Here is a 25,847-nt window from a genome sequence, read left to right as displayed (position 1 = left end):
TCAACAAGGGCTGTAACCAGGGTTGCCAGATGTCCCGGTTTTCAAGGGACATTCCCATATTTTGAAAAATTGTCCCGCGTCCCGGGGAACTTCCATACGGGACTGCTTAAGTCCCGTATCCTAGCTTATTACAATATTTTACAAAAGGAGGCATTTTTTTAAGGGAAAAAAATTAAGTAAAGCATAAAATGTGAAAAAAAGTTCAAAAAGAAAATCATGTGGCAGCAAACGCAAAAATTATTTTCGTTTCAATTTGTTTTTTGTTTTATCATGGGTGGCAGACCAATGATTACTTCCTCTTTGCTCATTGACTAATGTTGGAAATATACCCCTGCGCACAGGGCGGGATTTAGGGGAGGGCAGGCAGGGCTACTGCCCCGGGGCCTCCACAACAAAGGGCACAATAAAATGTTTGCAAAATATCCTAACTTTCATAGGTCAGCAAATTTAAAAGTTTGTTCTCCAATATAGATTATAACAATAATAATATAAAAAAATAAACAGCAGTAACTTCAGGATGTATTTACTATTAAAGTGCTGATCGAAAATATCGGATATATATTTATATATCCAAATATTCGGATATATATCAAAGTATCCGATATTTTCGAAAATATGATGATCTTTTTGAACCCTGATTAGGAGCCTCCACTCCTTCGTTACCCTGGGGCCTCCACACTTCCAAATCCAGCCCTGCCTGCGCATGTGTCGGCAATCGCAATGAAAACAATTTTTATACTTTGAGCTGCAATATTTTGTAAAGTTTAATGCTTTGATATAATTGGATTTCTCAGATTTTTCATGAAGAAACGTTCTACATCGGAAATCACCCCTTAAAAATACACCATATCCAGTAATTGTCCTCAACCTTAAAATATCCCCCCCCCCCGTTTTCACTCCTAGAAGCCTGTCCCGTATTTACAGTTCTTAAACCTGGCAACCCTGACTGTAACATGATGGTCTCGGATTTTTTTGAATTTATTATATGTTAAAATTCATAAAAAATTAAGAAGTATGTTTTTTTTTTTTTGTTTTGCTCAAAAAAATTCCTGGGCCGAGATACAGGCTGCCAAAGATGGTAGTCCTGTCATGATTTCTCACTTGGAATTTTCGTCCAATACATTACCACAGGAACGGTAAAAATATTTTGTTGCGGTTTGTGTTATTTAAAGGGATATTTTTCTTTTTCAAAAACCTATGCAAAATTTTTGATTTTTATTTTGAATTTTCTCAAATATGTCAATTTCAAAAATGTTCATTTTTTTACAGTTTATTAGTACCACTAAGCACTACGTTCTCTGAAAAGGAGAGTTTCCACTTTTTCGTTTAACAGATTTAACAGGCATTTGTAAAAATGAGGGTTTTTGAGGAACTCTTTACGTAATTGCAGACATGAAAATTCAAAAAAAAAAAAAAAAAAAATTTGCAGCAAGCGGCCAGAAAACACTTTTAGTTAAGATATATAGCGAAAATTTCATTTTGAGTCTCTACTTTATCCAGAAGTTTTATTTTTTATGAAAGCTAGAACTCGGTCTCCAGCCAATTTGCTGTATTTCCCCATGCAATCTTTCAGCGTAGTGCTGAAAGAATCGTTAAGCGCAATGACATCTTGTTCTCACTAAATTTCATATCTTGAATAAAATGGTGACTCAAAATGAAAGTTTTGCTATATGACTGAATTGACTGAGTGACTGAGTGTTTTGATCTGACTTGATGACTGATCTGACTTAGTGTTTTCTGGCCACTTGTTGCAACATTTTGTTTTGAATTTTTTTGTTTTGTAAAGTGTTCCTTAAAACCCCTAAAATCTGTTAAACAAAAAGTGGAAGCTCTCCTTTTCAGAGAACGTAGTGCTCAGTGGTATTAATAAACTGTAAGAAAAAAAAAATTAAAAATTTTGAAATTGAAATATTTGAGAAAAATCAAAAACATTATTTTAAGCCTTTTTTTTTTAAGACTGTGGGAAAAAAAAAACTAATGCAAATGGTTCATATATTCAAGGTCTGCACAATTGTCTCATTTTTGGTACTAAAAATCACTCTTAATTGTTTGTTCTTAAGATAAAGTTTAAAATTCTCCCATAGCCGTTACTGTTATAAATTTTTGAATCATTCAAAAAATATGCTAGAATAAAAAAATTTAAATAAATATTGACTTTTATTTAAGAATTCTTCATGCAAAGCTTTATTCAACAAAACTCAATTAAATTAAATCACCCTTTTAGTTCAAAATTTGAGTTTGCCTTAAATTTTTCCAAGGTACTAGTATTAAGATTTTTTAAATTGTACAAAGCTGAATAAAAAATTGGTCAAGTCAAAAAATAAAATGCAGGTGTGAGCGTCTCATGGGCCAAGACCTTTCAATCTAAAAAAAGTTTGTTCAAATCTGAGTATTCATATGATTGGATTTTATTAATATTTAAAAAGTGTTATTGTTTTTACTTTTCCCATGTGAATTCAAAATATTTTTCTCTATTCAGTCAGCCTTTTACTTCAGTCCTTAAAATTAAATAACACATAGGAGTGTATAGGAATGAATGAATAATTTACATTTTGTGTAGAAAATCAACTCTGTCAAAATATTGGTTAAATGATGTTTTTGATATGTCATGCATGTGTGATTATTATATTAAATTTATTGCTATTTTTTAATTTTGTTTCCTAGTATATCTATGGAGCGTCATAGAGCAGAAGTCAGACGTGCTATAAATGATGAGCATTTAAATACTATAGCAGAGAGGTATTGTTGCAGTACCAATTGTTATTGTGATATTTTGATTATTTTGTATTTTAAAGTTGAAAAAGATTGTTAAATTTAACTTGTTTTTATTATTAAATATTAAATGTATTTTGGTTTTAAAACATGCCTAGAAAAAAAAAGGAACAAAGTTAAAATGTGATTAAAAAAAATGAAATTCTTAACAATATTTTCCCCTTTAGTGCTTCAAAATTCTTGTATCAGTATAAAAGTTCCAATTTCTACTTAAAAAATTTTTTAGCAGTAAATATTCAGTTGTTTTCTATATTTGTTATATTTTGCTGTTTTAATGTTATAATGACAGACATATGGATTGAAGTTTGGAATGGATTTGGAAGTATGGATTGAAGATTTGAAGTTTTATAAACATTATAACCCAGTTTTGTTTTATTAATTACAAAATAATTACCTTAATGTTTGTGTATTAGATGTTTATTAAAATACAAAGATTTATATAATTATTTTTAGGGTTTTTTCTAATGGTTTTTGTACACATATTGACAGGGCCGGATTTGGAAGTGTGGAGGCCCCGGGGTAACGAAGGAGTGGAGGCCCCTAATCAGGGTTCAAAAAGATCATCATATTTTCGAAAATATCCGATACCTTGATATATATCCGAATATTTTGATATATATGTATATATCCAGTATTTTCGTTCAGCACTTTAATAGTAAATACATCCCCAAATACGTGAAAGTTAGGATATTTTGTAAAAATTTTATTGTGGGGGCCCCTTTGTTAAGACCCCGGGGCAGTAGTCCCACCTGCCCTCCCTTAGATCCGGCCCTGCATATTGAACTGCTACGCAAAATTTCAAAATGCTTCTCAAAATCACCACATATCGCTCGTTGGGAAAAAGTGCCACAATACAGAATTTTTAGTTTTTTTTTTCGTTTAAAGGCTTTCAAAAGATGTTATCTTTTTCGGAAAATAATGACAGTTTTGTTTGCTCCAATATTAACCACTGGAGAGCACAGCAAACTTACTTTTCTCAATGCAAATTGCCTGAAGAGTTAAACTTCAAATGTTTCTCCTGTAAAATTTCATTTCTTCCTATTGTGGCACTCTTCTTCCAAATGAGCAATATGTTCCTCAAATTACTTCTCCATTGTTGGCAACTGATTGTACTCTTTTTATGCATTTCATTTAAATCTTTATATTTTAAAACTTGTATTTATAATATTTTAGGCCAAACAAAATCTATAAAGAGAGCTGTTCTGCAATTTTTTTCTTATTGATAGAATTAAATACATGCTTTCTGTAAAGTTATATTAAATTAATTCAAGTGTTGGAAATTACATTTCAGGCTTTATGGTCCTAATACAGTAACTGAATGGGCAATTGAGGGCAGACGACTAGTTCCTCTCATGCCAAGACTCGTTCCTCAAACAGTATTTACAGCTTTGGCTAATTCAGCTGCTAATGCGCAAGCTGTCAAAAATGCCGCTTTGCCTCTACCAGGAAAAACAGGATCAAGAGAATGTAAGGTTTTTTGTTTTTTGTTCTTTCTGCTAAACTTTTGATGTTTTCATGTTAAATATTTTACATCCATAAAAATAAAATCCACTGAATAAAAAATTTTGTGAAACTGATTTGAATTAAATTTTGAATACCGCTTTTATGCACTAATATTATTCAACAAACAGTGTGTCGATTGTTTAGAAAAAAATCTTTGTTGCTTTCTAAATTGTAATTAAAATTGCAAATTTATGTATTTTTCCTTCTGCCCCCTCACCTGCATAAAAATATACTAGGTGAATTTTACCTAATCTGCCAAACGAAATGGGATGCTAGAAGAGTCCAAGTGGAGTGGTCCACCCATTATCTTATCCAATTCTTAAGAGTAACCAAGTTAGAACGAAAAAAATGAGCCAAAAAACAAATTTATGAGATTAAGAACGATTTCTGAAATTCCTGGGAATTCTACACACAAAATAGGAACATATTTGAAAAAAGCAGACAAAATCGTATAAAATGAAACTTTTCATTGATATAGTTATTTTTCAGCAATCTACAAGCTTTGAAACATTTGAGGTACTCAAAGTTGAATTGGCACCAACAACGTTTTCAAAAATAATTAGAGCAACAACCGATCAAGTCTAATAAAAACCGGTTCACCCCACTAGCTTTCAAATGATATCACAGTAAATCATATTCCAGTTCAAGTTTGGCAGAGATTAAATCTTTTTGTTTTAAAGATTAAAATCAGCTTTTGTGAAATGCACTTGTAAATGTATCACAACCCATTTAAGTACAAAATCCCTCTATAAATTTCTACCTCCATCTGAATTTTTGAACACAACACAATTTTTATACTGAATTATGATAAGATGAATATGTTTTTGCTTTGTTGTTGGTTGAAATATGGCCGAATGTCGGGGAAACTCAAGCTGCTCTCTTGAATTCTGGGTTTGCTTTTTTGGTTTTAGTTTCATATCGCAAAAGCTATTTAATAACGTGTACAATAATTCATGTTAAATTAAAGAGCATAAAATTACCTTTAGAAATGCTTTTTTATTTTTATTGTAGCTCTAAGCCCTATGATTTTTTGGAAAAATGACTTTTTTCCCCACTTTTATTTTCTAATATCTGCAAAAGAATTACAAATAACTTTACGTTTTAGCTTGAACTCTGGATCAACATTTCTTAAATTTAGAAATTAAATATATCTTTACTTAAAACAACTGTGCTACAAGACGCCTGCCCGCTTGTGTATATAATACATACAGAATGATTTCTAGATATTGTTAGCATTTCCCCTACTTTAATGAAAAGCTAATAAAACTGATTTGCCCTTACAAGCTCTAGCGTGTTATGTATTATGCATTCTGTAACATGTAAAAAATTGAAATGTAGTCATATATGCATTCAGAATTACTTACATTTGACAGTTTTCCTCATATTTCATTTCATTGTTGATTTATCAAACAATAATTTAATATTTTTTGCATTTGTTTGTGATCATTTCTGTTTTTAGTGCGCCCTGGTGTTGAAACTATGTCTAGTCGCAAAAGAAAAGAGCCTCCTGATCCGCCTGATGCTGTTCCACAAAAAATAAGTTCATTAGATTGTCAATATGTAAACAGCTTATGCCCAAGTGAAAGTACAAATTCAATGTTTCTTGAAAAATCATATACCCCGCCATTAGCTCCACTGATGCCTGAGAGTTTTTGTTCGCCTGACCTAAGTTCTCCTTTGCCATCATCGTTTTCTGAGTGCACTATAGTGAAAACAGTACCTTCTGCTGTGACATGTATTTCTTCTACAGTTTCACCTCTTAAAGCTCCCAAGGTATTGACTATTTTGAATTTAATAACTAATTTTCTTTTCGACATAAATAATATGTCAAAAGTGGGGAACGTGCATCCTTTTAGAGTTTCCGGTGCCTTTATAAAAGCTAGCTCTTGTAATAAATTGTACTTAATTATATAGATTGCAAAAACTTAAAAACTGTTATAAAATAATCTGGATTTTGCTCAAATTAAGACATGTCGGCATTGAACTACTAGACTAGAAAAAACATTATGGGGAAAACCCGGGAAATTCCTTTCCGTTAATCCAATGTCGACAAAACACTACTAAAATGGCGTCTTTAAAACTACAATTCCAAAACATTTATGCGAGAGAACATCAGAAGCCCCCACCCCCCATTCACTCGAGATAGCCTAAAATAGCCTTCAACTTCTTTAAAAAAATTTGCCCCCACACTTATAAGCCCCACTCACTGCCTCTGGTAGTGAACATATCTCTGAACAAAATGGTACATGGATTGATCATAAAACTTGCTTTCCAGAATAAGTGTAATGCTTTGCCTGAGTCAGATAAGCTAAATTGACTGCTAAACAATCAATTCAACCTTTCTTTAGCTACCACCATGTGACAGAGCAAGGTTACCATCTCTGTGTTCTGGTTCTCTCAAATCATCGTGTTAATCAAAGAAGTGTATCAATGAAACGGACTTAAAAGCTTGCTTCAGACACCATGTTTTTTTCTTATCTATACTGACATGTTTTGTGAGACCGTTGACAATGCGGCGCTTTCAGCGTATTGTTAACCATCTAAGTGTGCAGATAGAGAACATAAGTGTGTAAATAAACAAAATATTCCATTTGATTTTCTTGCTCTTTTCTTTTTATGTCGTTAAAAGTGCCACCTAATGGTAAAATTAAATTTCATTCAGATCCGTCCAGTAGAAGCAGAGCTGTAAGCCTCTGAGTACTATCAGTTAATTTTTAACCACCCTGTACAACATTCCAAATCTGAGTATTTTATAAAACTGCTTTTGTGTTGGTTTGTAAGGTAACATTGCAAAATTTGTTCTGCATTTGAAACAGTACAATATTTATTAGTCTACCTCCAGCACATTGTTTAGCGATCCATTGATTCTTCTTAAACTAAGTTTATTTTATATATTATTATTATTTAGTCATATTTTGAAACATAATTTCCAAACTGAAGCCTTAGTTTTGCTTGTTTTATTCTTATTATTTTGCTTTACAGCATATAATGCTTAAATCAGCATCTACAGTTACAACATTTTCAAGTTTTGATCAGTTGGCTTCAAATTTGATGGCAAGTCGACCTACGGCACAGTCTCCGATACCTACTGTTTCTGTCGAAGACCATGTATCAACAGCTTCTGAGCTTGTAAAAACTCCATGTGAAATGAAAACCACACAAAAGACACCACCATCCATAAGTACGAAAAGCCCTGCAGTTCTCCCATCTCCTGTTTCAACTCCAAGTAAGACTCTAAAGTTAAAAATCTTGTATTTTCAAGTTTAGTTATAAAGCAGTGTTGTTATTTGTCCCTGCATATTTTATTTAATTTATTTTATCAAATGAAATTGTACAGGGTGGCGACAGATGAGGGATATCAGGGAAAAGTCAGGAAACTTTATCACTCAGGGAAAAATCAGGGAATTTTGAAAAAATAACAAAAATTCAGGGAAAATTGATTAAATGAAGAAAATTTTTTTTTTCTTTGCAAAATGAAATAATTGAATTCCCTTAATTTTCTGCCAATTATTTGTTTCAAAAAAATGTAATTAATGATGTGCCATCATACAATGCCGCATATTTGTGCATTTTTTCCCCTCAACGTCAAAGTATTCAATCTTAGGATGAGCTTCCTAAGATTGTTTCTGTGTCTGTAAAGTTGTTTATTTTAGCAAGTTTAAATTTTCCTTCCACGCATTCCATGCTACGTAGAATAAACAAAACTACAGGCAAAGAGGAAGCCGCCATTAATGACTGTAATAATTTTCGCTGAAGAAACATGAATTAGACTTGCATTATTTACTCCAAAGTATTTTGAGATGACACAAACGCTTAATACTTTCATTGAACAATTAGGGCTTGTTTAAGTTAATCAATTGATTTACTAATATCTAAACAATTAATACATAAACTAAAAGTTACTGCTTGTGTTTAATAATGTTTCATAAACAGATATACAAAATAAACAAATAATTCTGTTCTGAAAGTTTCGTCGTTTCTGCTTTTTTTAAAAAATAATTTCTGGTTTTGGGTCCTAAATCAGGAACGTTAAAAAAAAACCCTAAAGAAACCCTTAATTTCATCAAGCAAAATTAAGGTTTGAAATTTCAGTTCAAGATTATTTCCATTTAAATTTTTTAGTTTAATCATGATTAGATATGTCTTTAAGAGGGATTTTAATAATTTCTTAGAGGTTCTTATATTAACTGGTTCCTGGAAGTAAAGTATTTGTTTTAGATTTCCTTTAATATTTCTTTGTTGATAATTTAATGTACAATTTTTACCAAAAAAAAAGGAGCATCTTTTCAAAATATTTTTTTATTAACGGCTGAAACCGTTTTAAACACTGCATTTTATTTAATATGCAATGCTTTTCAGGTAGAGCAAAGAAAGGAAACCATTATTATTGTTAACGTAAATCAGGGAAATTTGGTGAACTTAATCAGGGAAAAGTCAGGGAACTTTTTTTTCCAGTTCCTGTCGCCACCCTGTTGTATTAAATATAATTTCATTGTCATCCTCCTGTATAAATTCAAAATGAACAAACTTCAAAGTGTCTTGTAATGTCCAGTACCATATTATCTGACATCAGCTGGCATGTCCCAAAAATCGGGTTCTAACAGGTTTTCTATAAACCTAGTTTGATCCTTTCCGGTATGATCGATAAAACAAGATTAGAGAAATTTATTTAATTTAATATCATAAATATATGTTTAACTTTTAAAATAAAGGCAGTTCTGTTTGTTATTTATGATTATTAATAAAGTACTTGATTTTGTTAAAATATAATTTAATGATAATATTTTCATAGTTCTAGTAAGGGAATGTTAATCCATTGCTAAACAGTTTATAAAAATTTTGATTAAAACAAACTTATTTAAAGTGTCGCAACTTCTTTCTCCTGAAAAATTGCATTGCACAAGCTTTATTTGGAACTTTTTTTAGGCCAGTTTTACATATTGTGTGATTGTAGTATAAACCAAGGGGGGAGGGGGGGGGGGCTCAAGACCCCTTTAGAAATGAAAACTCCTTGCTTTTAGTACTTTTTTCTTTGCAAAAATGTAAAAACATTTCTTCTCCAGCCATTCATTAATAATTTATCAAAAATGTCAAACTTTAATAACTGTAATCTGTGATAAAATCTGTGTCTATGGGGAAAATATCCTGTTAAACCATTGGTTAAATATCTGAGCTCCCCTTAAAATTTTGCATATGGGCGCTCATGGAATACATATCAGCAAATGTTGAATTTAGGAAACTTTCTTTCTCTGTTTAATAATTATGTGATTCTCTTATTCATTTCCCCCCTATCATGGTTTACTTTCTGATTGGAACTGGGCAGGGAAATTAAAAAAACTTTTTAATTGCAAAATCACAATCCCAAAATATTTTTCATGCCAAAAAATCCAAATTTCCTTGCATTGTGGTCACCTCCCTTAATGGGATTTGTTCCTTCAGTCAAAAGCAGTACATTTAGTCACTGAAATTGATAGAATAAGCAAAAAAAAAAATAATAATAATAATAACATTGGCCCAGAACATTCTTTCATTTTCCCAACAGTTATTTTTTAATTTTTTTAACTGTCCGATTTTTCAAACAAGGCGTGATCTTGATGACGTCACAAATGATGCTCTTTGGCGCATTTTTGTACCGCTTTTCCACGTTATGATAATCAAGAAGCCAATTAAAATTGCGCTCTAAGCTTGCTATCAACCATATCGTTGCCAATACACGTGAGTAAAGATGTGAATTAAATATTTTGCTCTGTGAATGGCAACACAGAATGGCATTTTATCATTTGTGATGTCATCGGCAAATGTAAACAATGAAAGTGCATTGATTTAAGTAATTTTTTAAAAATATTAAATTTAAACAAATTATTTGAAAAATAGATCCTATGTTTTTAAGCGTCTTCTTTCAGAAAAAAATACTTTTAAAATTTTGGAAACGACCCCATTCTGACATGCCGGCTGATATGCGATAATACGTAGTACGATACGTTTTTCTTTTTAATTGTCTGTCCTCTTTTGATTTATGTAGGAAATAAGCAAGGCAATAATGTACCATTTCATTGCCTTTAGAACCAAAAAAGTGATAAAAAATACTAAGACTGTATTTGCAAGACTTCAAATGTATGTAATTACTTAGATTTTATTTACAAACTAATGCATCCAGTAGGGGGTCAAACAGATAACGCCAGGTGGAAATCTCTAGGCAACTTACAGCTTTAAGTGCCATCTGTATCTTGATTTGGATTTAAATCTGAGCCCATGGCACAGGAGCCTTATGCTGTACTGTTTCTGCCTCCAGGCAACTCATGAAGTAGAATTAATGTGGAAAAGTTGACCTAGAAAATGATTGAATCAAGTTTGATCATTTAATGAAATTCACAACAGATTTTTGCTGTTTACGTGATCTTCTTTATGGTACAATTCTCTTTGTAAATGAAGTTACCAGTTGCGCCATCTTTTGAGCTCTGCTGCTTCCTAATAATTTTTTTTCTGATCTAACGAAAAAAAAAAAAAAAAGCTGATTGTCTTCTGTGAGGACTTAGTCATTATTTAAATTAAAAAGCATGTTGTGAATTGATCAATATTTTATTTTCTCTCTCTGAAATGTTTTACAATTCATCTTTAAAGTTCAGTGATCTTGAAACAATGTTATCCTTATTTCTATGCAATTTTCCTCTGAAGTTACATGTAACATTTGAATATTTTGATAAATTTTTTGATATTTGTTCAGTTCTGATATTAAATCATTGCGTGTTAATTTTTTCGGATTTTCGTTGTAAATGATTGATCATTTTTGTTAAATTTCTGTTTTGTTACTTTTGTTCAATACACCCTAGTTTTGTTGAAAAGAATTCTACTTTTTGCGACTCTACACAAAGTAAATTGTTTTAAACATTAAGTCCTGAAGACTTTGAAATTCAATCACAATTTTTAAAAACATACAAAAAAATGGATTGAAAATAGTTTCTCTTTTATCTCTTTTTAGTACATCTGTGTTTCTACGTTTAAAAAAAAATTCTGGTGCCTTGAAAGAAAAACATAAGCAATTTTTATTTCGAGTGTTTGACTTAAATATAATGCTACAATGAACTGTCAATTAACAACAATACCATTCTATGTGTGATTGGGAACTGATTTATCAGGGAAAATACAAAGTCTGTTCTAAAAGTAGTAGGACTGATTTTTTCCTAAGTGAACGGGGAGATGTTTAATGATCTGTATGCGCAGGATCAGTAGAGAGGGGGGAGGGTATTGAGAACGTTGGTAAAAATTGGTAGTCTGCTGTCGGACGTTGAAGACAGCAGGTTGCTTGTACTGTGAACCCCTGTCGAAACGCCTTGTCACTGAGAATCATGGAGCGTTTATTGGAGCACAGCGATACACGATCAAATTTTGTGTAAAGCTTGGTAAAATGAGCAAAGAGACTCGTGACATTTAAAGGGGGCCTATGGGGATGCTGCCATGGGTAGCTCGAGTGTTTTTGAGTAGCACAAGTAATTCCGAGACGGTAGGGAAAGAGTGGAAGACGACAGCCACTCCGGACGTCCTTCAACCAGTAAAGCCGACGCAAATGTGTCGTGGGTGAAAAAGTTACTAAATAGTTATTGTAGGTTGAGTATCAGAATGATTTCGAATTACTTGAGCATCCCTCAAACCCAAGTTTTTGAAATCATGATAGAAAACTTACCCATGAGGAAAGTGTGCATTCAGTGTAGCGGAATATCGGACCCATTACAACCTGGTAATGCTACTTTAGGCCCCCTACAGCCCTGACATGGCCCAGCCAGACTTTTTCTACTTCCGAGATTATAATTGACTCTCTGGTGGAAGCATCACGGCTCGACAGAAGCTGTTCAACAGACCGCGACGAGGAAACTCGACAGCATTTCAGTTCAGGCGTCCCTGGAGGCATACAAAAGCTAGAAAATTCATTGAAACAGTGTGTAGTTGCGGAAGGATACTACTTTGAAAAATTCCAAGCGTTTATACTATTTTCATGAATAATTAAAAAAAAAACAATGAGTCCTACTTTCAGAACAGACTTGTATATGTTGAGTACCGTTAAAGTTCTGCTTAATAGTTTCAAATTTCTGTGACATGTTATGTGGCATTAATTTTTTAAAAACCCAATTCCACTGAATATGACTTTTTATTAAGATTGGTATTAAATATGAATATTGAGACATGGGGTTATCATAGTATTCTACTTTAAAGTACCATTGGTATTACAACTTCTTGTGGCATCATATAATTTAGGGATACAAGGTTTTGGGGATTTAATAGTTACCTGTATCATAGTAAGTATTTAATTTGAGCTGTTGTCATGTTCTTGAACCACTTTATTGGAATTTTTACTTTGTGTTCAGTGTATTATATTTTAATTGGCAACTATAGATAAGTAGCTATATTTAATAAAATGTAATTTCTGGGGTTGAATGTCAACTGTTAGTGGGATTTTTCAGTATGTGGAGGGAGAGAAAATTGCAGTATTATATTGCACGAAAACTTTTCTGAAAGTATGAGATCAGACGATATGTTAGATGGCAATTGGTTTTTGAAAAGTTCAAAGGCTGGTCTGCTTCAAAGTAAGCTACTATCTCTCTTCTTTGGTGTCTTTCTTATATTTAATTTGCCTTTTAACCGTCCTACTTTAAAAACTTTTTTTTCTATACCTTCCTTTCATATCCTGCATGTCAAATAATGATGCAGTGAAACTTTGGTAACTCAATACGTGGATAACTCGACTAACCCGGTAGCTTGACATTTTTTTTTCTTAGATTAGCCCAGTGCTAATTTCAATAGGCAAAAACCTCTCTAACTTGGCACATTTGTTGAAACCCCATAAGTCTACATCCAATTGCGATTCTAGTCCAAATTTTGCTGCCAACATTCTTTCATACTGATCTCTTCTCAGAATTTTTTCACTTTGGTTTCTTGGTCAGTCAATCCTTTTTCGAAAGCTATCTCAGAGTTCGATCCTTTTTCCAGGGGAGTCAGCCACCACACTCTGTGCTGTTAGTGCAATTCTAAAAAGTTAGTTTTATAAATGTACCTATGGAAGTCCTCTAGAGAGAGAAGGCATAATGACATGCTTTGTACATACAGCTCACATGTTGTGAGCAGGACCTTTTATCTGTATCAGACCTGACGCGATATTCAAATAATATTTGATTTTATTCTGTACTTTTCAAAAAAGGAATCTGGGGGGTGGGGGAGTACTGGAATTAATTTTCATAATGTGAATGTTAAAATTAGTAGTAGGTGATACAGAAAGTCTTTAGGAATTAAATTAATGGAACCTAAGTTGATATCTGTTTAAGTCAACATATTTTCATGCTCCCTTGAGGTGTCGAGTTATCAAGGTTCCACTGTATATAATAGTTCAGTTTTTTTTCAACTGATACTCCTGAAGTGCATTCATTGTATAGAACACAGAGGCCCTCAGTTTGAGAAATGAAATGTAGTGAGAATCATTTAATGTTTCTTTTTTTTTGTTAATTGAATGGACAAAGTAATGATCAATGTAGAATAATACCAATATGCTGGTAAGCACACATAATATTTTTTATTATATTGTTTTATTTTGACCTCTTAATTTATGTCTAATCACTATCAAAATAACTGATGTATTTAGTATCTTCAATATATACCTCAAAACTCAAATTTTGAATTGGTAGCCAATGGCTACCGGATCCTCACAAATGGTAGCCAAATCTCAAAAAATGATAGCCATACTTTATTTTAATTTAAATTATTTAATTTATTTTGTTCCGTTTATTTATTTAGTATGTGTGTATATGTCATTGGCGTAGCAAAGAACGTTTCTTATAAAATAATAATTAAAAATAAATAAATAAATTAAAAATATTAAAAATAAATAAATAAAATAAAAAGCGAGCTAAAAATAAAAAAGGAAAAGAAGGTTGAGGAAAAATTTTGGAGGGGGGGGATTGAATTTGGGGGGAACGGGCACCCCTGCCCAGATATTATTTAACACATCTTTTGCAAACTATAATCTGCATTAATTTATCTTTAAGCAAAACACATCATGATAAAAAAATAAATAAATAAAAAAGATTATTATTATTAAATTTTTTCAGCTTTCAAAACTTCTGGAAACATCACAGCTTTCAACTAAAACACGAGTTAGTTCCTTGATAAAGAAAACAACAAAATACCAAAAACTTGAACAGAATGTAAAACCTAAACCATTTGCGATTCTACAAAATATTTTTTTGTTTTCACAAATGCATGCAGAATTTTATAAAAATCGAAGCCTGAGTGTCAAAAAATGAATAATTGAAAGAAAGGTAAACAATATAAAACAAAGCGAAAAACAAAAAATGAAATAAAAGATCCAGCAGAAGAAAAAAAAGGGTTTCAGCGGTATTCTTTCCACCTTCTCTAGATGCAAGGGTGCCATTTTTTTTAAATATTATTTATGTGTTTTATAAATACGATTGTACTTCTCTTTATTTATTTTGGAACACACATTTTCCTCTTCTAACTGGTGAAAATGGACAATCTACAATGCGGCACCATTTTGAAAATTTACCGTGAAACTTAAAAATAACAACTTTTTTAAGGAGGAATAAAGTAAATAAACGGATATGTCCTCTCCTCCAGTAGGTTTTATATTTTAAAAAGAAAAAAAAAGGAAAAACAAACAATATGATTAAAACAAAAAATCAAAAATCTTGCAAAAAAAATTTTTTTAGCGATATCGTTTTTACCTTGTCTCCTACCTTGTCTCCATGCATTTTGGTGCATTTTGACTCAAAGGCGCCATTTTTGTTTATTCATATGTAAACCAAATGTGCAAGATTAATTCTTTTCAATTCTTTTTATTTTGGAAAGGACATTTTCGTCTTAACTGGTAAAAATGAACAATAACAACGCAATGCCATTTTGAAAACGCATAGTTTAAAAATACCGCAAAACGAAGAAATAGCCATTTGTTAAAAAGAAATAAAGTGGAAAAATGAATTTAAGATCAAAAAAGCATAATTTACTAAATTGGTGTATGAAATTTCTCTATTTTTACGATCGCGTGTAAAGAAAGCCGAGTTTTCGAAATAGCATATTTTGTAAGGAATTTGCCATTGTGATTGCGATTTTTGTTTTCTATTCAGAGCAAGAACACATAGCACAATTAGCCACAATTGGACAATGCTCCCCCCCCCCCTTCCCTCCTTCATCCCCGGTGATCCGATAGCCGAACTTTTAGTGGACAAAAGAATTTGAGGAAAGGTCATATGTCAAGACTATAGGTCAGGGAAGGTTGCATTGGTGAATGGTAGCCACATTGGCGACTGAAGTGAAAATAATGGTTGCCAAAATTTGAAAATTGGTCGCATTTGGCGACTGGCGACCACAAGTTTTGAGCTTTACTTCAATAGGAAGAACTATGCTTAGGGGGGGGGGGGGGGAGCATCCAAACTTTTTTGCATTTGGTATTATTGCATGTTGGGTGCATGTTGGTTGCCTGCAGACTAGATACTGTCATGCTGTACATTATTTGTGATGTTTCATATAAAATACATTCAATAAGTTTTACGTAGGCATTTTTAAAAGTAATGTTTTATATTTAATTATTTATATATTTCTATTTATATTATTTAAAAAAAAAATTGTGACTTATCAGCGGGTTTTACGACATATATCACAATATATATCCGATGTTTATTTTGAAAATATCATACTGTTTTGATATTTTCAATATTTATTTTTTCAACTATAGTATTTTCAATATAAATACAGCAAAATCCCTTCTAACGGACACTCCTCTTCAGGGGCGGCTCTAGCAGTTTTGCCGCCCCGGACAAATTTCCAAAGTGCCGCCCCTCTCCACGGTAAAAAAAATCAAACATTACAATTTTTGCATTACAAATATAGTCCCTTCGTTTTGGTAATTCCTCTTTTTTTTTAAATATAAAACATTCTTTCAAAAAAAACGATAAGCCCCCCACCCCCACCCCCTAAAATGGTCATGCTTGAAAGCAGTTTCGCGTTGTCTTCACGTATTCATCAATTCATCAATCCTAAGTACGACCATGGCTTTCCTGCACTTGGGCTGTGCCACCAGAAAATATTTATAGGGGGGGGGGTACGCTTAAAAAATACCCGTATCTGCTAGAGGGGTCTGGGGGTTCTCCCTCGGAGAATTTTTTGAAATTATAGTCTTAAGAACGCAGTTTTAGACGCTCTGTGGCGGTTTAGACGGTGGAAAGTTTCAGGGGGTCTTTTGAGAGGGGAATTTTAAGAAACTGAAGTCTTAAAAACACGATTATAGGCGAAATGTGTTGACTTCAGAGAAAGGGTTGGGTCTTCGATGATTTTTTTTTTTAAATAGATTTGAGATGACGTAAACTTTTCACCCCAATTTTTTGACACTGAAGTTCCAAAAGGCAGTTACCGACAAACTTTCATGATTACAGGAAAGGGCTCTTTGAATCTCCCCAAGAAACATTCCAAAAGAGAAGTAATAAAAAGCGATGTTTTTAAGCCATTTTCAAGGACTGGGGTGAGGGTTAAAAGGTCTCATCTTAATTTTTTGAAATTATAGTTTTTTCATTTTCAGATTGCATACGGGAGCATCGTCTCAATATATTAAAAGAGGACTTCGCGCTAAGCACCTCAACAAAGCGTCGTTTTTAGACGATTTGTATGATATTAAAAGCAGGGTGAAACGAGATTTGAAGAGCACTTTAATGATTTTAACTGAGGGAGGAGGCTTCCGAAGCGTAGAATTTTAAGTATTTTCTTATTTTTTGATCGTCTAGTAAAAGTAAAAGGAAAAAAAAGGAGAGGTGGGGGTAAAACAAATATGAAGTGTAGTGTGAGGTGTGATTAACTAAGAAATAATCTGTAACTATAGAAAAATTTAATTTTAAGTTTCTTTTGAAAATAAATTAAGACTTTTTCACGACAATCGATATTTTTTCCAATTAAAATTACTTTGTTTCCCTAAGGAGCATTAATTTCTTCTCTTTAATAGCATGGAACATTTTTTTAAAAATGCTCAATCAAGGAAGGGGGTGGGGGAGAGAGAGGAGTCCTGTGCGCGATCCAATTCCGACAACATGCAGAAGTTCAAAAACTGGACCGTCAAATATGTATCATTATTTAAAACGTGGTAAATAATATAAATAAATACCTTTGTGCTGAACAGTAAAGTAACATAAAGTAACAACGTCTAAAAAGCACAAATTCTGCGAATTTGTGCTTTTTAGACGTTGTTACTTTACGTTACTTTAGTGGTATATAATAATTACTTGCTACGCAATTGCAATATCCCACGGCGCCCCTCCCCACGGGAAAAAATAAAAAGGGATAAATTGACAGTAAATACATGCCAATAAACCTTTAATAGATCATGCCAATAAATAAACAGCACAATGAAATGAAATCAAATTTATTAAAGCTGTACATTAAACTAGACAAAAAAAAGGGCACTTCAAAACAAACACCAAATTAACATGTCTTGCATTAAAGACCTCGAAACATAGCTGGATTATCAAATTATTGGTAGAAAAAAACAATTATAGTATTTAATTAATTTAACAATATTTCTTGAGAACAGACAGGATTTTGGAAGTGCTATGCATTACTGACAATTAAAGTGACAGCAAAGCAAAATACTAAAATGGACGAAAAAAATAGAATCGTTATTTTAAAAACATTAACTCATCTTTTTTTTTTTAAATAATCATAAAGTAGGAATGCAATTAAACAATTTTTGTATTGGTGCATATTTTCATGACAGCTTAATGAAAATTACTTTCTCGTGTTGTACAAAAGTTTTAGAAGTCAGATTACTGTTTACCGATGTTTCTCTTCTTGTAGTAACTTATAATAAAAGTTCAGTCTGCATCAAGTCTGTTAAATAACTAAAAATGAAAAAGAATACCAGGACAAAGGTTAGAATTCAATGTGTACCGCCCCCCCCCCCCCTCCTCTAAATTATTACTACTGCGCACCTTAAATAAACACATTTAAAAGGCTTTTTTTCTTACTTTGGACCCTGCATATCATCAGCGTAATTGTTATGTTCACAAATATGTGTGTAACAATAAAACATAGCTAAAGTTGGGAAATAAAATTTGGAATTTGATGCACGAATTAGTTAGTGTTGGTTTTCACAGCTGAAAGTACATATTTATGTAATGTAGCGTGACACATGACGACAGGGTGGAAGGGGAATCGGGTGTGACACTTTGATAAAAGGGGAATGAGAGGGGAGAGCTCACAAATACTGAAAAAGAAAAAGTAGCATTTTTATGGACTGCCTCCAGACAAATTATACGTAGTTTGTTTGTTTATTTTGTAATATTTTATTTTATTTTATTTGTTTATTTATTTGCTTCAGAAATATAAAGGCGTTATTAAGATTTAGACCATTCCATGCATGAATAAAAAGTTAATAGGGGGGTGAAGGTGGGTTAGGATTTAATATAAAAAGAAAGCAATTCTTTTCTAAACATAGATTTACTACTCATGTTCGTAAAATAAGTGCACCACGCGAAAAATTTAAACATAGAAAGGTACCTTGCGGTGCCTTTCCGTAAGAATTTTAGGATTACCATTTCCTACAAGAGTAATTTTTAACAGTTGAATAATTTGTTACAGAAGAATAAGATTTTTTTTTCTATAAGGAAAAAAAAAAACTCGAAAGAAACAGCCTTAAAAATCAAGAAAAAGAATAGAAAACGTTTAATTTCAAATATTTTATCCTCCATTTCGGTTAAATATACTTTAACGGATAATCTGAATAGTTATTAAAAATTATCGATAAAGAAAATAATAGTCATAAAATACCATGTAAAAAAGAAGCATTCGAAATGAAAGCAACTTTTTTTCATGTGAAACTTTTTTCGATACTTTGGTAACTATTTTAATTTTAAACACGTAACTGTAACGTTTATTTTCTAGGATGGCAAGAATTTAAAAAAATATCATAAGAAATTTCTTATCGAACGACAAATGACCAATATTAGAGACCGAAAACAGCTAAGGGGGGAGGGGGGGGCTACTAAATATTTTATGTTTTAATTTCGAATAAAAATTCTACGCATTTCTATCATAATAAAAAAATTAGTAAAAAATAATTGTCACATAACATGATTTTTGTTCAGAAATATGGCCTGTATTATAATTCCCCCTCCCCTATTTAGTCTTTTTTAGGGCGTTCTTTTTATTTTCCCCCTTACTTTAGTGGATTTATCCGGTTTTAATGCCACTTTGACTATTAAATTGCAAATGTAGAAGGGTCATTCTCCTGTTATACACGGGATATTTGCAGACATTTAAAGTGCAAAAAACAGTTAAAAAGGATGTTAATTCATATTTTTTTGCAATTTGATCATAAATCAAGATTCATTCTGAAATTTCAAATGCTATAGTGCTTCTATCCAATTCTCTTGCCTTTTGGTCAAATACATTAATTAGAAAAATTACAAATTTATTTAATTTGTGTCATGCACGGGACATGTATGAATGTTACTCTATCTCAGCTATAAGAATTCAAAAGTTAAAATAGTAGTTGTGTTTATAATGAAATAAAAACTAATACTGGCAATAATATATACCATTTTAAGTGAAAGTTCAATAAAAAGTATTTTACATAATAAATAAATAAATAAATATATATATATATATATATATATATATATATATATATATATATATATATATATATATATATATATATACTTTAAATTGTTATAATGTAACTAGTATTAGGATGATACGTTATTTAATACTAAAACATCATTGAAATATCTACCTAAATCTCCAAGCAGAAAAAAAAAGGCTACGGTTCCTGCTATTGCAAAACTTCTTATTTGTTTGAATGTTCCCTGCTTCAAGTGTACGGTAAATTGTCGGGGACACGTGGACTACAATCAACGGAAAGAAAAAATACCATGGAAGATACAGCGTCGCACAATAACTGTTATAAAAGAGAAGTAAAAGTGTGAAGTACCTAACCCTGGTAAAATACAACCCCCGAGTCGGCGAAGCAATTGACAGGAAGAGAGGAAGAGAGCATGGAATAATCAGGGATGAATTATAGGGCAGTAAAGCACATAGCCTAGGGCCCAGCAGATCCCAGAATCAGGCGAGAGTTCTGGTAATCAGACCCTGACCCCCCACCCATTCAGTCTCGTTTCCCAACCAAAACAGGCAACTGTTGACCATTTGCTGTCGGCAACAGCAATTAAGGTACAATAAACGAAGAGGAAAGAAAACCTTCACGTATTTTTCAGACTCCCAAGCTATTGTGCTCGCAAAATACTCTCATACAAATTTGCTCCTAATGTAAAATGTATTTTAGACATTCGAACCAAAATGCCGCCCCTCAAATTTGCCGCCCCGGACAGGGGTCCGGTTTGTCCGGCGCTAGAGCCGCCCCTGTCCTCTTATGCGGACAATGCTTAATTCCTAGATTCCAAGGCAAATAACATTTTTAAACCCCTGTCTTGCGGACACCCCTCTATTGCAGACAAAAAAATTTGTCCCTTTTGTGTCTGCATTAAAGGGGTTTTACTGTATTACACTAATCATTGTAATATTATTTATTTATTATTACAAAGAACCAAAAAGTTATGTACTCTATTTTTTATGATATATTAATACATCATTAATACAGCAAAGTAATATAATATTCCTTTTTCAATTCATATTCATCTTTACTATTAGTAATGTAACAATTTTACCTCATATTAAAAGTGTCTGATTAAATATTAAACCTTGTTCAGAAAAAAGAAAATGTCTTATTACTATGCACCAACTAATGCATATTTTTTATTTCTGAATCATATAACTGTGTAAAAGTAGCTAAAAGAAGAAAAATCAGTAAAACAGCTAATGCAAAATGAACTCCATTAAAATTGATGAAAATGTAATGTCTTTGAGGCGACGATGATATATCGCCGCCTCAAAGCAATAGTAAGATATCTTTAGTGTTATTACTGGGATTAGATATCTTACTATTGCTCTGAGGCGACAATATATTAGATATAAATAATGAAAGAAACATTAATTTTAAGTCTACATATTGTAATAATAATATCAGAAAATAAAGAGTGATTTGAAGATGTGCTTTTACTATTCTGAAGACTTTAGTTTGTGCTGATTGAAAATATCGGATATGTATCAAAATATTTGATATTTTCAAAAATATCATGAAATTTTCGAACCCTGCTCATTGGTAAAGAAAAAAAAAAAAAACTGTTGAACTATTTTAATATCATTCATTGTAAAAATATTTTAAATTTATTTGGTAACTAAAAATGCAATCTGATTTCTGATCAATAATTCTTTGTCGCTTCAATTCCTTTTTAGAGCACTACTTGTAATTATGTGCTTGAGAAAATCATATAAATTTTTGTAATATTGTGCTTGCAATATTCTGTGACATGAAGTAGGTTTGGCATTTCCTCCACCCCCCCCCCCCTAATACATGTTATACTTTTGTGGCTCTCAAATTAAAATTTTCTCAACAATGCTTAATTTCATATAATATCTGCTAATTGGTGGTGTTAAGTTTATTAATTGCTCTTGCGTTTGACTATAATATTTGAGATGGTCTTTATACATGATGAAAAAAGGTAAGAAATCTTTAGTTTTATTATTATGAGGAAACTTTGTCAGTAGAAGGTCCTTATGCCATTTATATCAATGCATCAGTTTTCTGCCATTGATTTGTTTTATGAATTCTGCTTTGTCATATTTTAGCTTGAGCCTGTGACTGCTATCTCTCTTAAAAGTATATATGATATAATAACAAGTAAAATCATTATTTCAAATGTTCTTCTAAAATTGTCTTTCATACTTTTAGCTACTTCACCTGTGTCGACTGAACATCTACCAGTGTCATCTCCAGCTGTTGCTTCATCACCAAGCAATAAGTTTTTAACTCAAATTAGACCGAAAAATACAGGTCATACGAGACAAAGTTTACCATCTACATTGGGCTTAAAACTAAATTCCCAGCCTCAGATCAGTCAAAGGACAATATCACCAAAATCTACAAACATAAAAGTGAAACAAGACAATGCTGCTGGTTTATTTACAAAAAAGACTTCTACTGTTTTTTCAACTCCTGCAGTTACAGAGAATCAAACTTCTCAATTTTCATCTCCCAGTGTTAGTGAATCTCTTGCTTCAAAGACATCTGTTTCAGTTTCAAAATCAAATTCTAAGTTGGAATCTCAAAGTGTTCCAAACCAGCAATCGAATACAAAATTAACGACTGTAGCTAAAAGTTTTCCTAAGACTTCGCCCCATGGATCACAATACATGGCAAGGTCTTTTTTCTCTTCAACGTCTAAAAGTGGTACCAAGAGTTTAGCTCCTGTAATATTTAATGTGTCTTCAACTACTTGTTCACCACTTCAAACATCAACAAAGACAACCGGACCAGTTCAAAGTGAAAGCAGTAAAACAAACCCTCAACTGTTACCCAAATCAACTGCAGTTGGAATAAGCCATAGTCATTTAAAGCTCAACACTTCAAATACTCAAACTATTCAGTATAGGAACGATGGAGGTAAGTTTTAATTTCATGGCTTTAACTGCTTTTATGTTTAATAATTACAATGAATCAGTAAAATTTCTATAAAAATCTGAAATTTGTTTTTCTTGATTATATTAAATAAGTAAAAGGAGTAACTTTGATAAATTAAATATGATCTTAAATTCATTGAATTCATCTATTCAGCTGTTGTAAATGAAATGTCTAAAAAGACATAGGTGTGCTAGTGACCATTATTACAGCCTCAACTCTCAACTAATAAACAGGACAGTTTCTGATATCTTGCTTGAAAGAATTACAGAAAAAAAAAAGTCATTAGCAGGATGTGTAAATTTCAAATGATAATTATTTGCTCAAAAAACTCGAATTCAACTCTGAAAACGGTGATGCAAGTCATCTTTCTGTACAAATTTGAACTGCCACATTCTGCTGTAGTTGTTGCTTATAATGTTAACCAAATATTGAGGGAAATTTCTGCAAATAAATTAACTTTTAGTGATGGTATGTGTACTACGTTTCAAAGTTGCATATAATCTCTCAAAGCAAACTGGCTACCAAAATATTTTTACATAATGTTCTTAGCACAGTTGAAGCCAAGCTGCTAAATACATGTGAAATAACTGCCAAGTTAGATGTCTACTCTAAAGCAGTTCTTGCTCAATACATTTGCACAAATGAGACATTTTTGCACATATATTTGCACTTTATTCTTGGAATTTTAAACTTTAGCTTTTAATTTTAATATATTTGAATATAAGAAACCGTTAAAGGAAGTAAAATGAAGGATAATGCTCAATTTTATTTAATAGTAGTTTTTAACCCCGGACACACAAACATTAATTAATGAAAATATTAATTTAAAATCTGTAAAATGTTTTTCGTGATTTTTTTTTGCAATGAAAATATATTTAAAAATTTCAAAATTCAATACAAAAATAAAGTTTTTTTTTCTGCATCTGATAGAATGTGTTTGGAACTTCTATGTTGTACATAATTCGAATTATAACTCTTTTTAAAGCAGATTTTAAATACGGCTAAGCCTTTATCCAGTGATTAGTAACCAAATTCATTGTTGCCTGACAAGGAAATTAAAAGTAATGATTTAAAATTTTTATCTGTAGTCAGTTTCTATTTGTAAAAAAAAAAAAAAAAAATACTTGTAACTGATTTTTAATAGTATAAAGCTTTTAAAAGGATTTTCAATTTTCGCTCTTTATTCTACATTTGCAACTCAGTTGGTTTTTTAAAATTTATAATTTTAGTAACTTGTACATTTATACCTTTCATCATATTCAATTCATGTCTACAATCTAGATTCTAGCACAAACATATATATATGCACAATTACTATGTATTACAAAGATCTCAAATATCTTAGTTTTTTTGGAAATATATATTCAGAAATCTGTAATCTGTTTTTTGAGTATTTTTCCCAGTACTTGGTTCACATTCACATATACAAGCATGAGATTCTTCTTCAAATTTGTGATTTTCCGCTATTTTGCAAATTCCCTCTTTTTTCCAGAATTTAATTTTTCCGATTTTTTTTCAAATGTGTAACAAGTAAGCGTGTTGCAAAGACATAATTAAGAATTTGTTGCAAAGATGTTCAAAGAGTTGATCACTTTTTGCCCCCTATTTTTATTTTGTTTATATCTCTTTTAATGTAGTTTTTGTATGACTATTTTCAATTGTCCATTTCTTTTTTCGAGTGTTTCTATCTCTGTTACATTTTCTACATCTATGAGGGTAAAGTAAAACGTTCTCCACTTGACAATAAAACTTTAATTTTTTTTAAAAATGGGGTTTGTTTTTCTACATAATATCCTCTGACTTCAATGAACTTCCTCAGTATTATTCCTACCCGGAAGTAAGATTCTGGAAGACTGAAAATACTAATCTCCTGTCCTCTCAAACCCTTCCCGGAAATAAATTTCTTCTAGTTCTGAAGCAGATGGATCTCTGATGGTGCCAGTAGAACAGGAGGGATGGCTGAACATTGTGAATCAAATTACACAATTCACCCATCGCCAACGCACTCTTGTAAACTCCTGCATTATTCTGGCAAAAGGTTCTTTTTTTTTTCTTCTTCAAGTCAGGCCTCTTCTCCAGAATTCTGGAATCCAGCTGTTCAAGAATGTTAGAGTAATATTTGCTTGTGATTTCTGTGCGATTCCCAAAACAATTAATTGACGTGATCCCTTTTGCTCCTCAAAACTAGTTGACCATAACTTTTCTGACAGATGGATCAACTTCGCTTTTAGGCGCTGAACATCGGTTTCCACCCACTGGTTTCATATCTGGTGTGTTGTCTTTAAGCCTTGTCTCAACCACAGTGACAATGCTGGAAAAAATCCTGCTCCAATCCCAATTTAATCGGTCTAAACATTGCTACGAAAATCATTTGCCCTTTTGATTTTGATCGGCATTCAGAAAATGCGGTGCCCATCTTGTGCAGAGCTTTCGCATCCATTTCTTTGTGCAAGATACTTCATACCCGTTTCTGATATCCCCACAGCTGCAGGTTTCTTTCACCTATTGTCCACATGATATTATACAATATTTGATTATTTCTGTCATGGTTGCGATTTTTTTGGCACTGATTCACATGAGCCGTCTTTGGGGGATGTGGACCAAGTTTAAATTCAACTCCCTACTTCTTAACGGATGATATAAAAAAAAGTCAAGTTCTAAACATTTTTCGTCCAATTTTATAACCACACAATATTTAAGTTTCTCCATTTTAAAGAGGAACGCACAGGACGTCTACTAAAAAATTTGTGTAAATAAACTGCTTGAGAGAAAAAGTTACAATGGTCTTATGAAATAACGACAAGTGCACCCAGACAGGAATTATGAAGTTTTGTTGTTTGGAATGTCATTTTGGTGTCAGGCCAAAAACTTTTAACCTTACCCTCGTATCTGTTGAAGTCCAATCTTTTTGCATCCTTAAGAGCAAGAATCTGATAGAGTGCCATGCTTGTGATTCATGCCATCTCGGATTTTTTTCCAAAAAATTACAAATTATTACTTATCTAGTTAA

General features: G+C 32.0%; 1 protein-coding gene across 1 annotated transcript in view; it reads left to right on the top strand.

Annotated features, from left to right (window-relative positions):
- LOC129223068 (BRCA2-interacting transcriptional repressor EMSY-like) overlaps window positions 1–25,847 on the top strand; it is a 47,458-nt gene that overhangs the window by 6,531 nt on the left and 15,080 nt on the right. The window contains exons 3-7 of the mRNA XM_054857634.1: window positions 2,665–2,739; window positions 4,064–4,239; window positions 5,735–5,835; window positions 7,258–7,501; window positions 22,142–22,819. Coding sequence (XP_054713609.1) covers window positions 2,665–2,739; window positions 4,064–4,239; window positions 5,735–5,835; window positions 7,258–7,501; window positions 22,142–22,819 — 1,274 coding nt within the window. The remainder of the gene's footprint in view (window positions 1–2,664; window positions 2,740–4,063; window positions 4,240–5,734; window positions 5,836–7,257; window positions 7,502–22,141; window positions 22,820–25,847) is intronic.

This window comes from Uloborus diversus, chromosome 5 (assembly GCF_026930045.1).
Source record: "Uloborus diversus isolate 005 chromosome 5, Udiv.v.3.1, whole genome shotgun sequence".
In the NCBI taxonomy this organism is placed as follows: domain Eukaryota; kingdom Metazoa; phylum Arthropoda; class Arachnida; order Araneae; family Uloboridae; genus Uloborus; species Uloborus diversus.
This window is presented reverse-complemented; position numbering and strand designations above follow the sequence as displayed.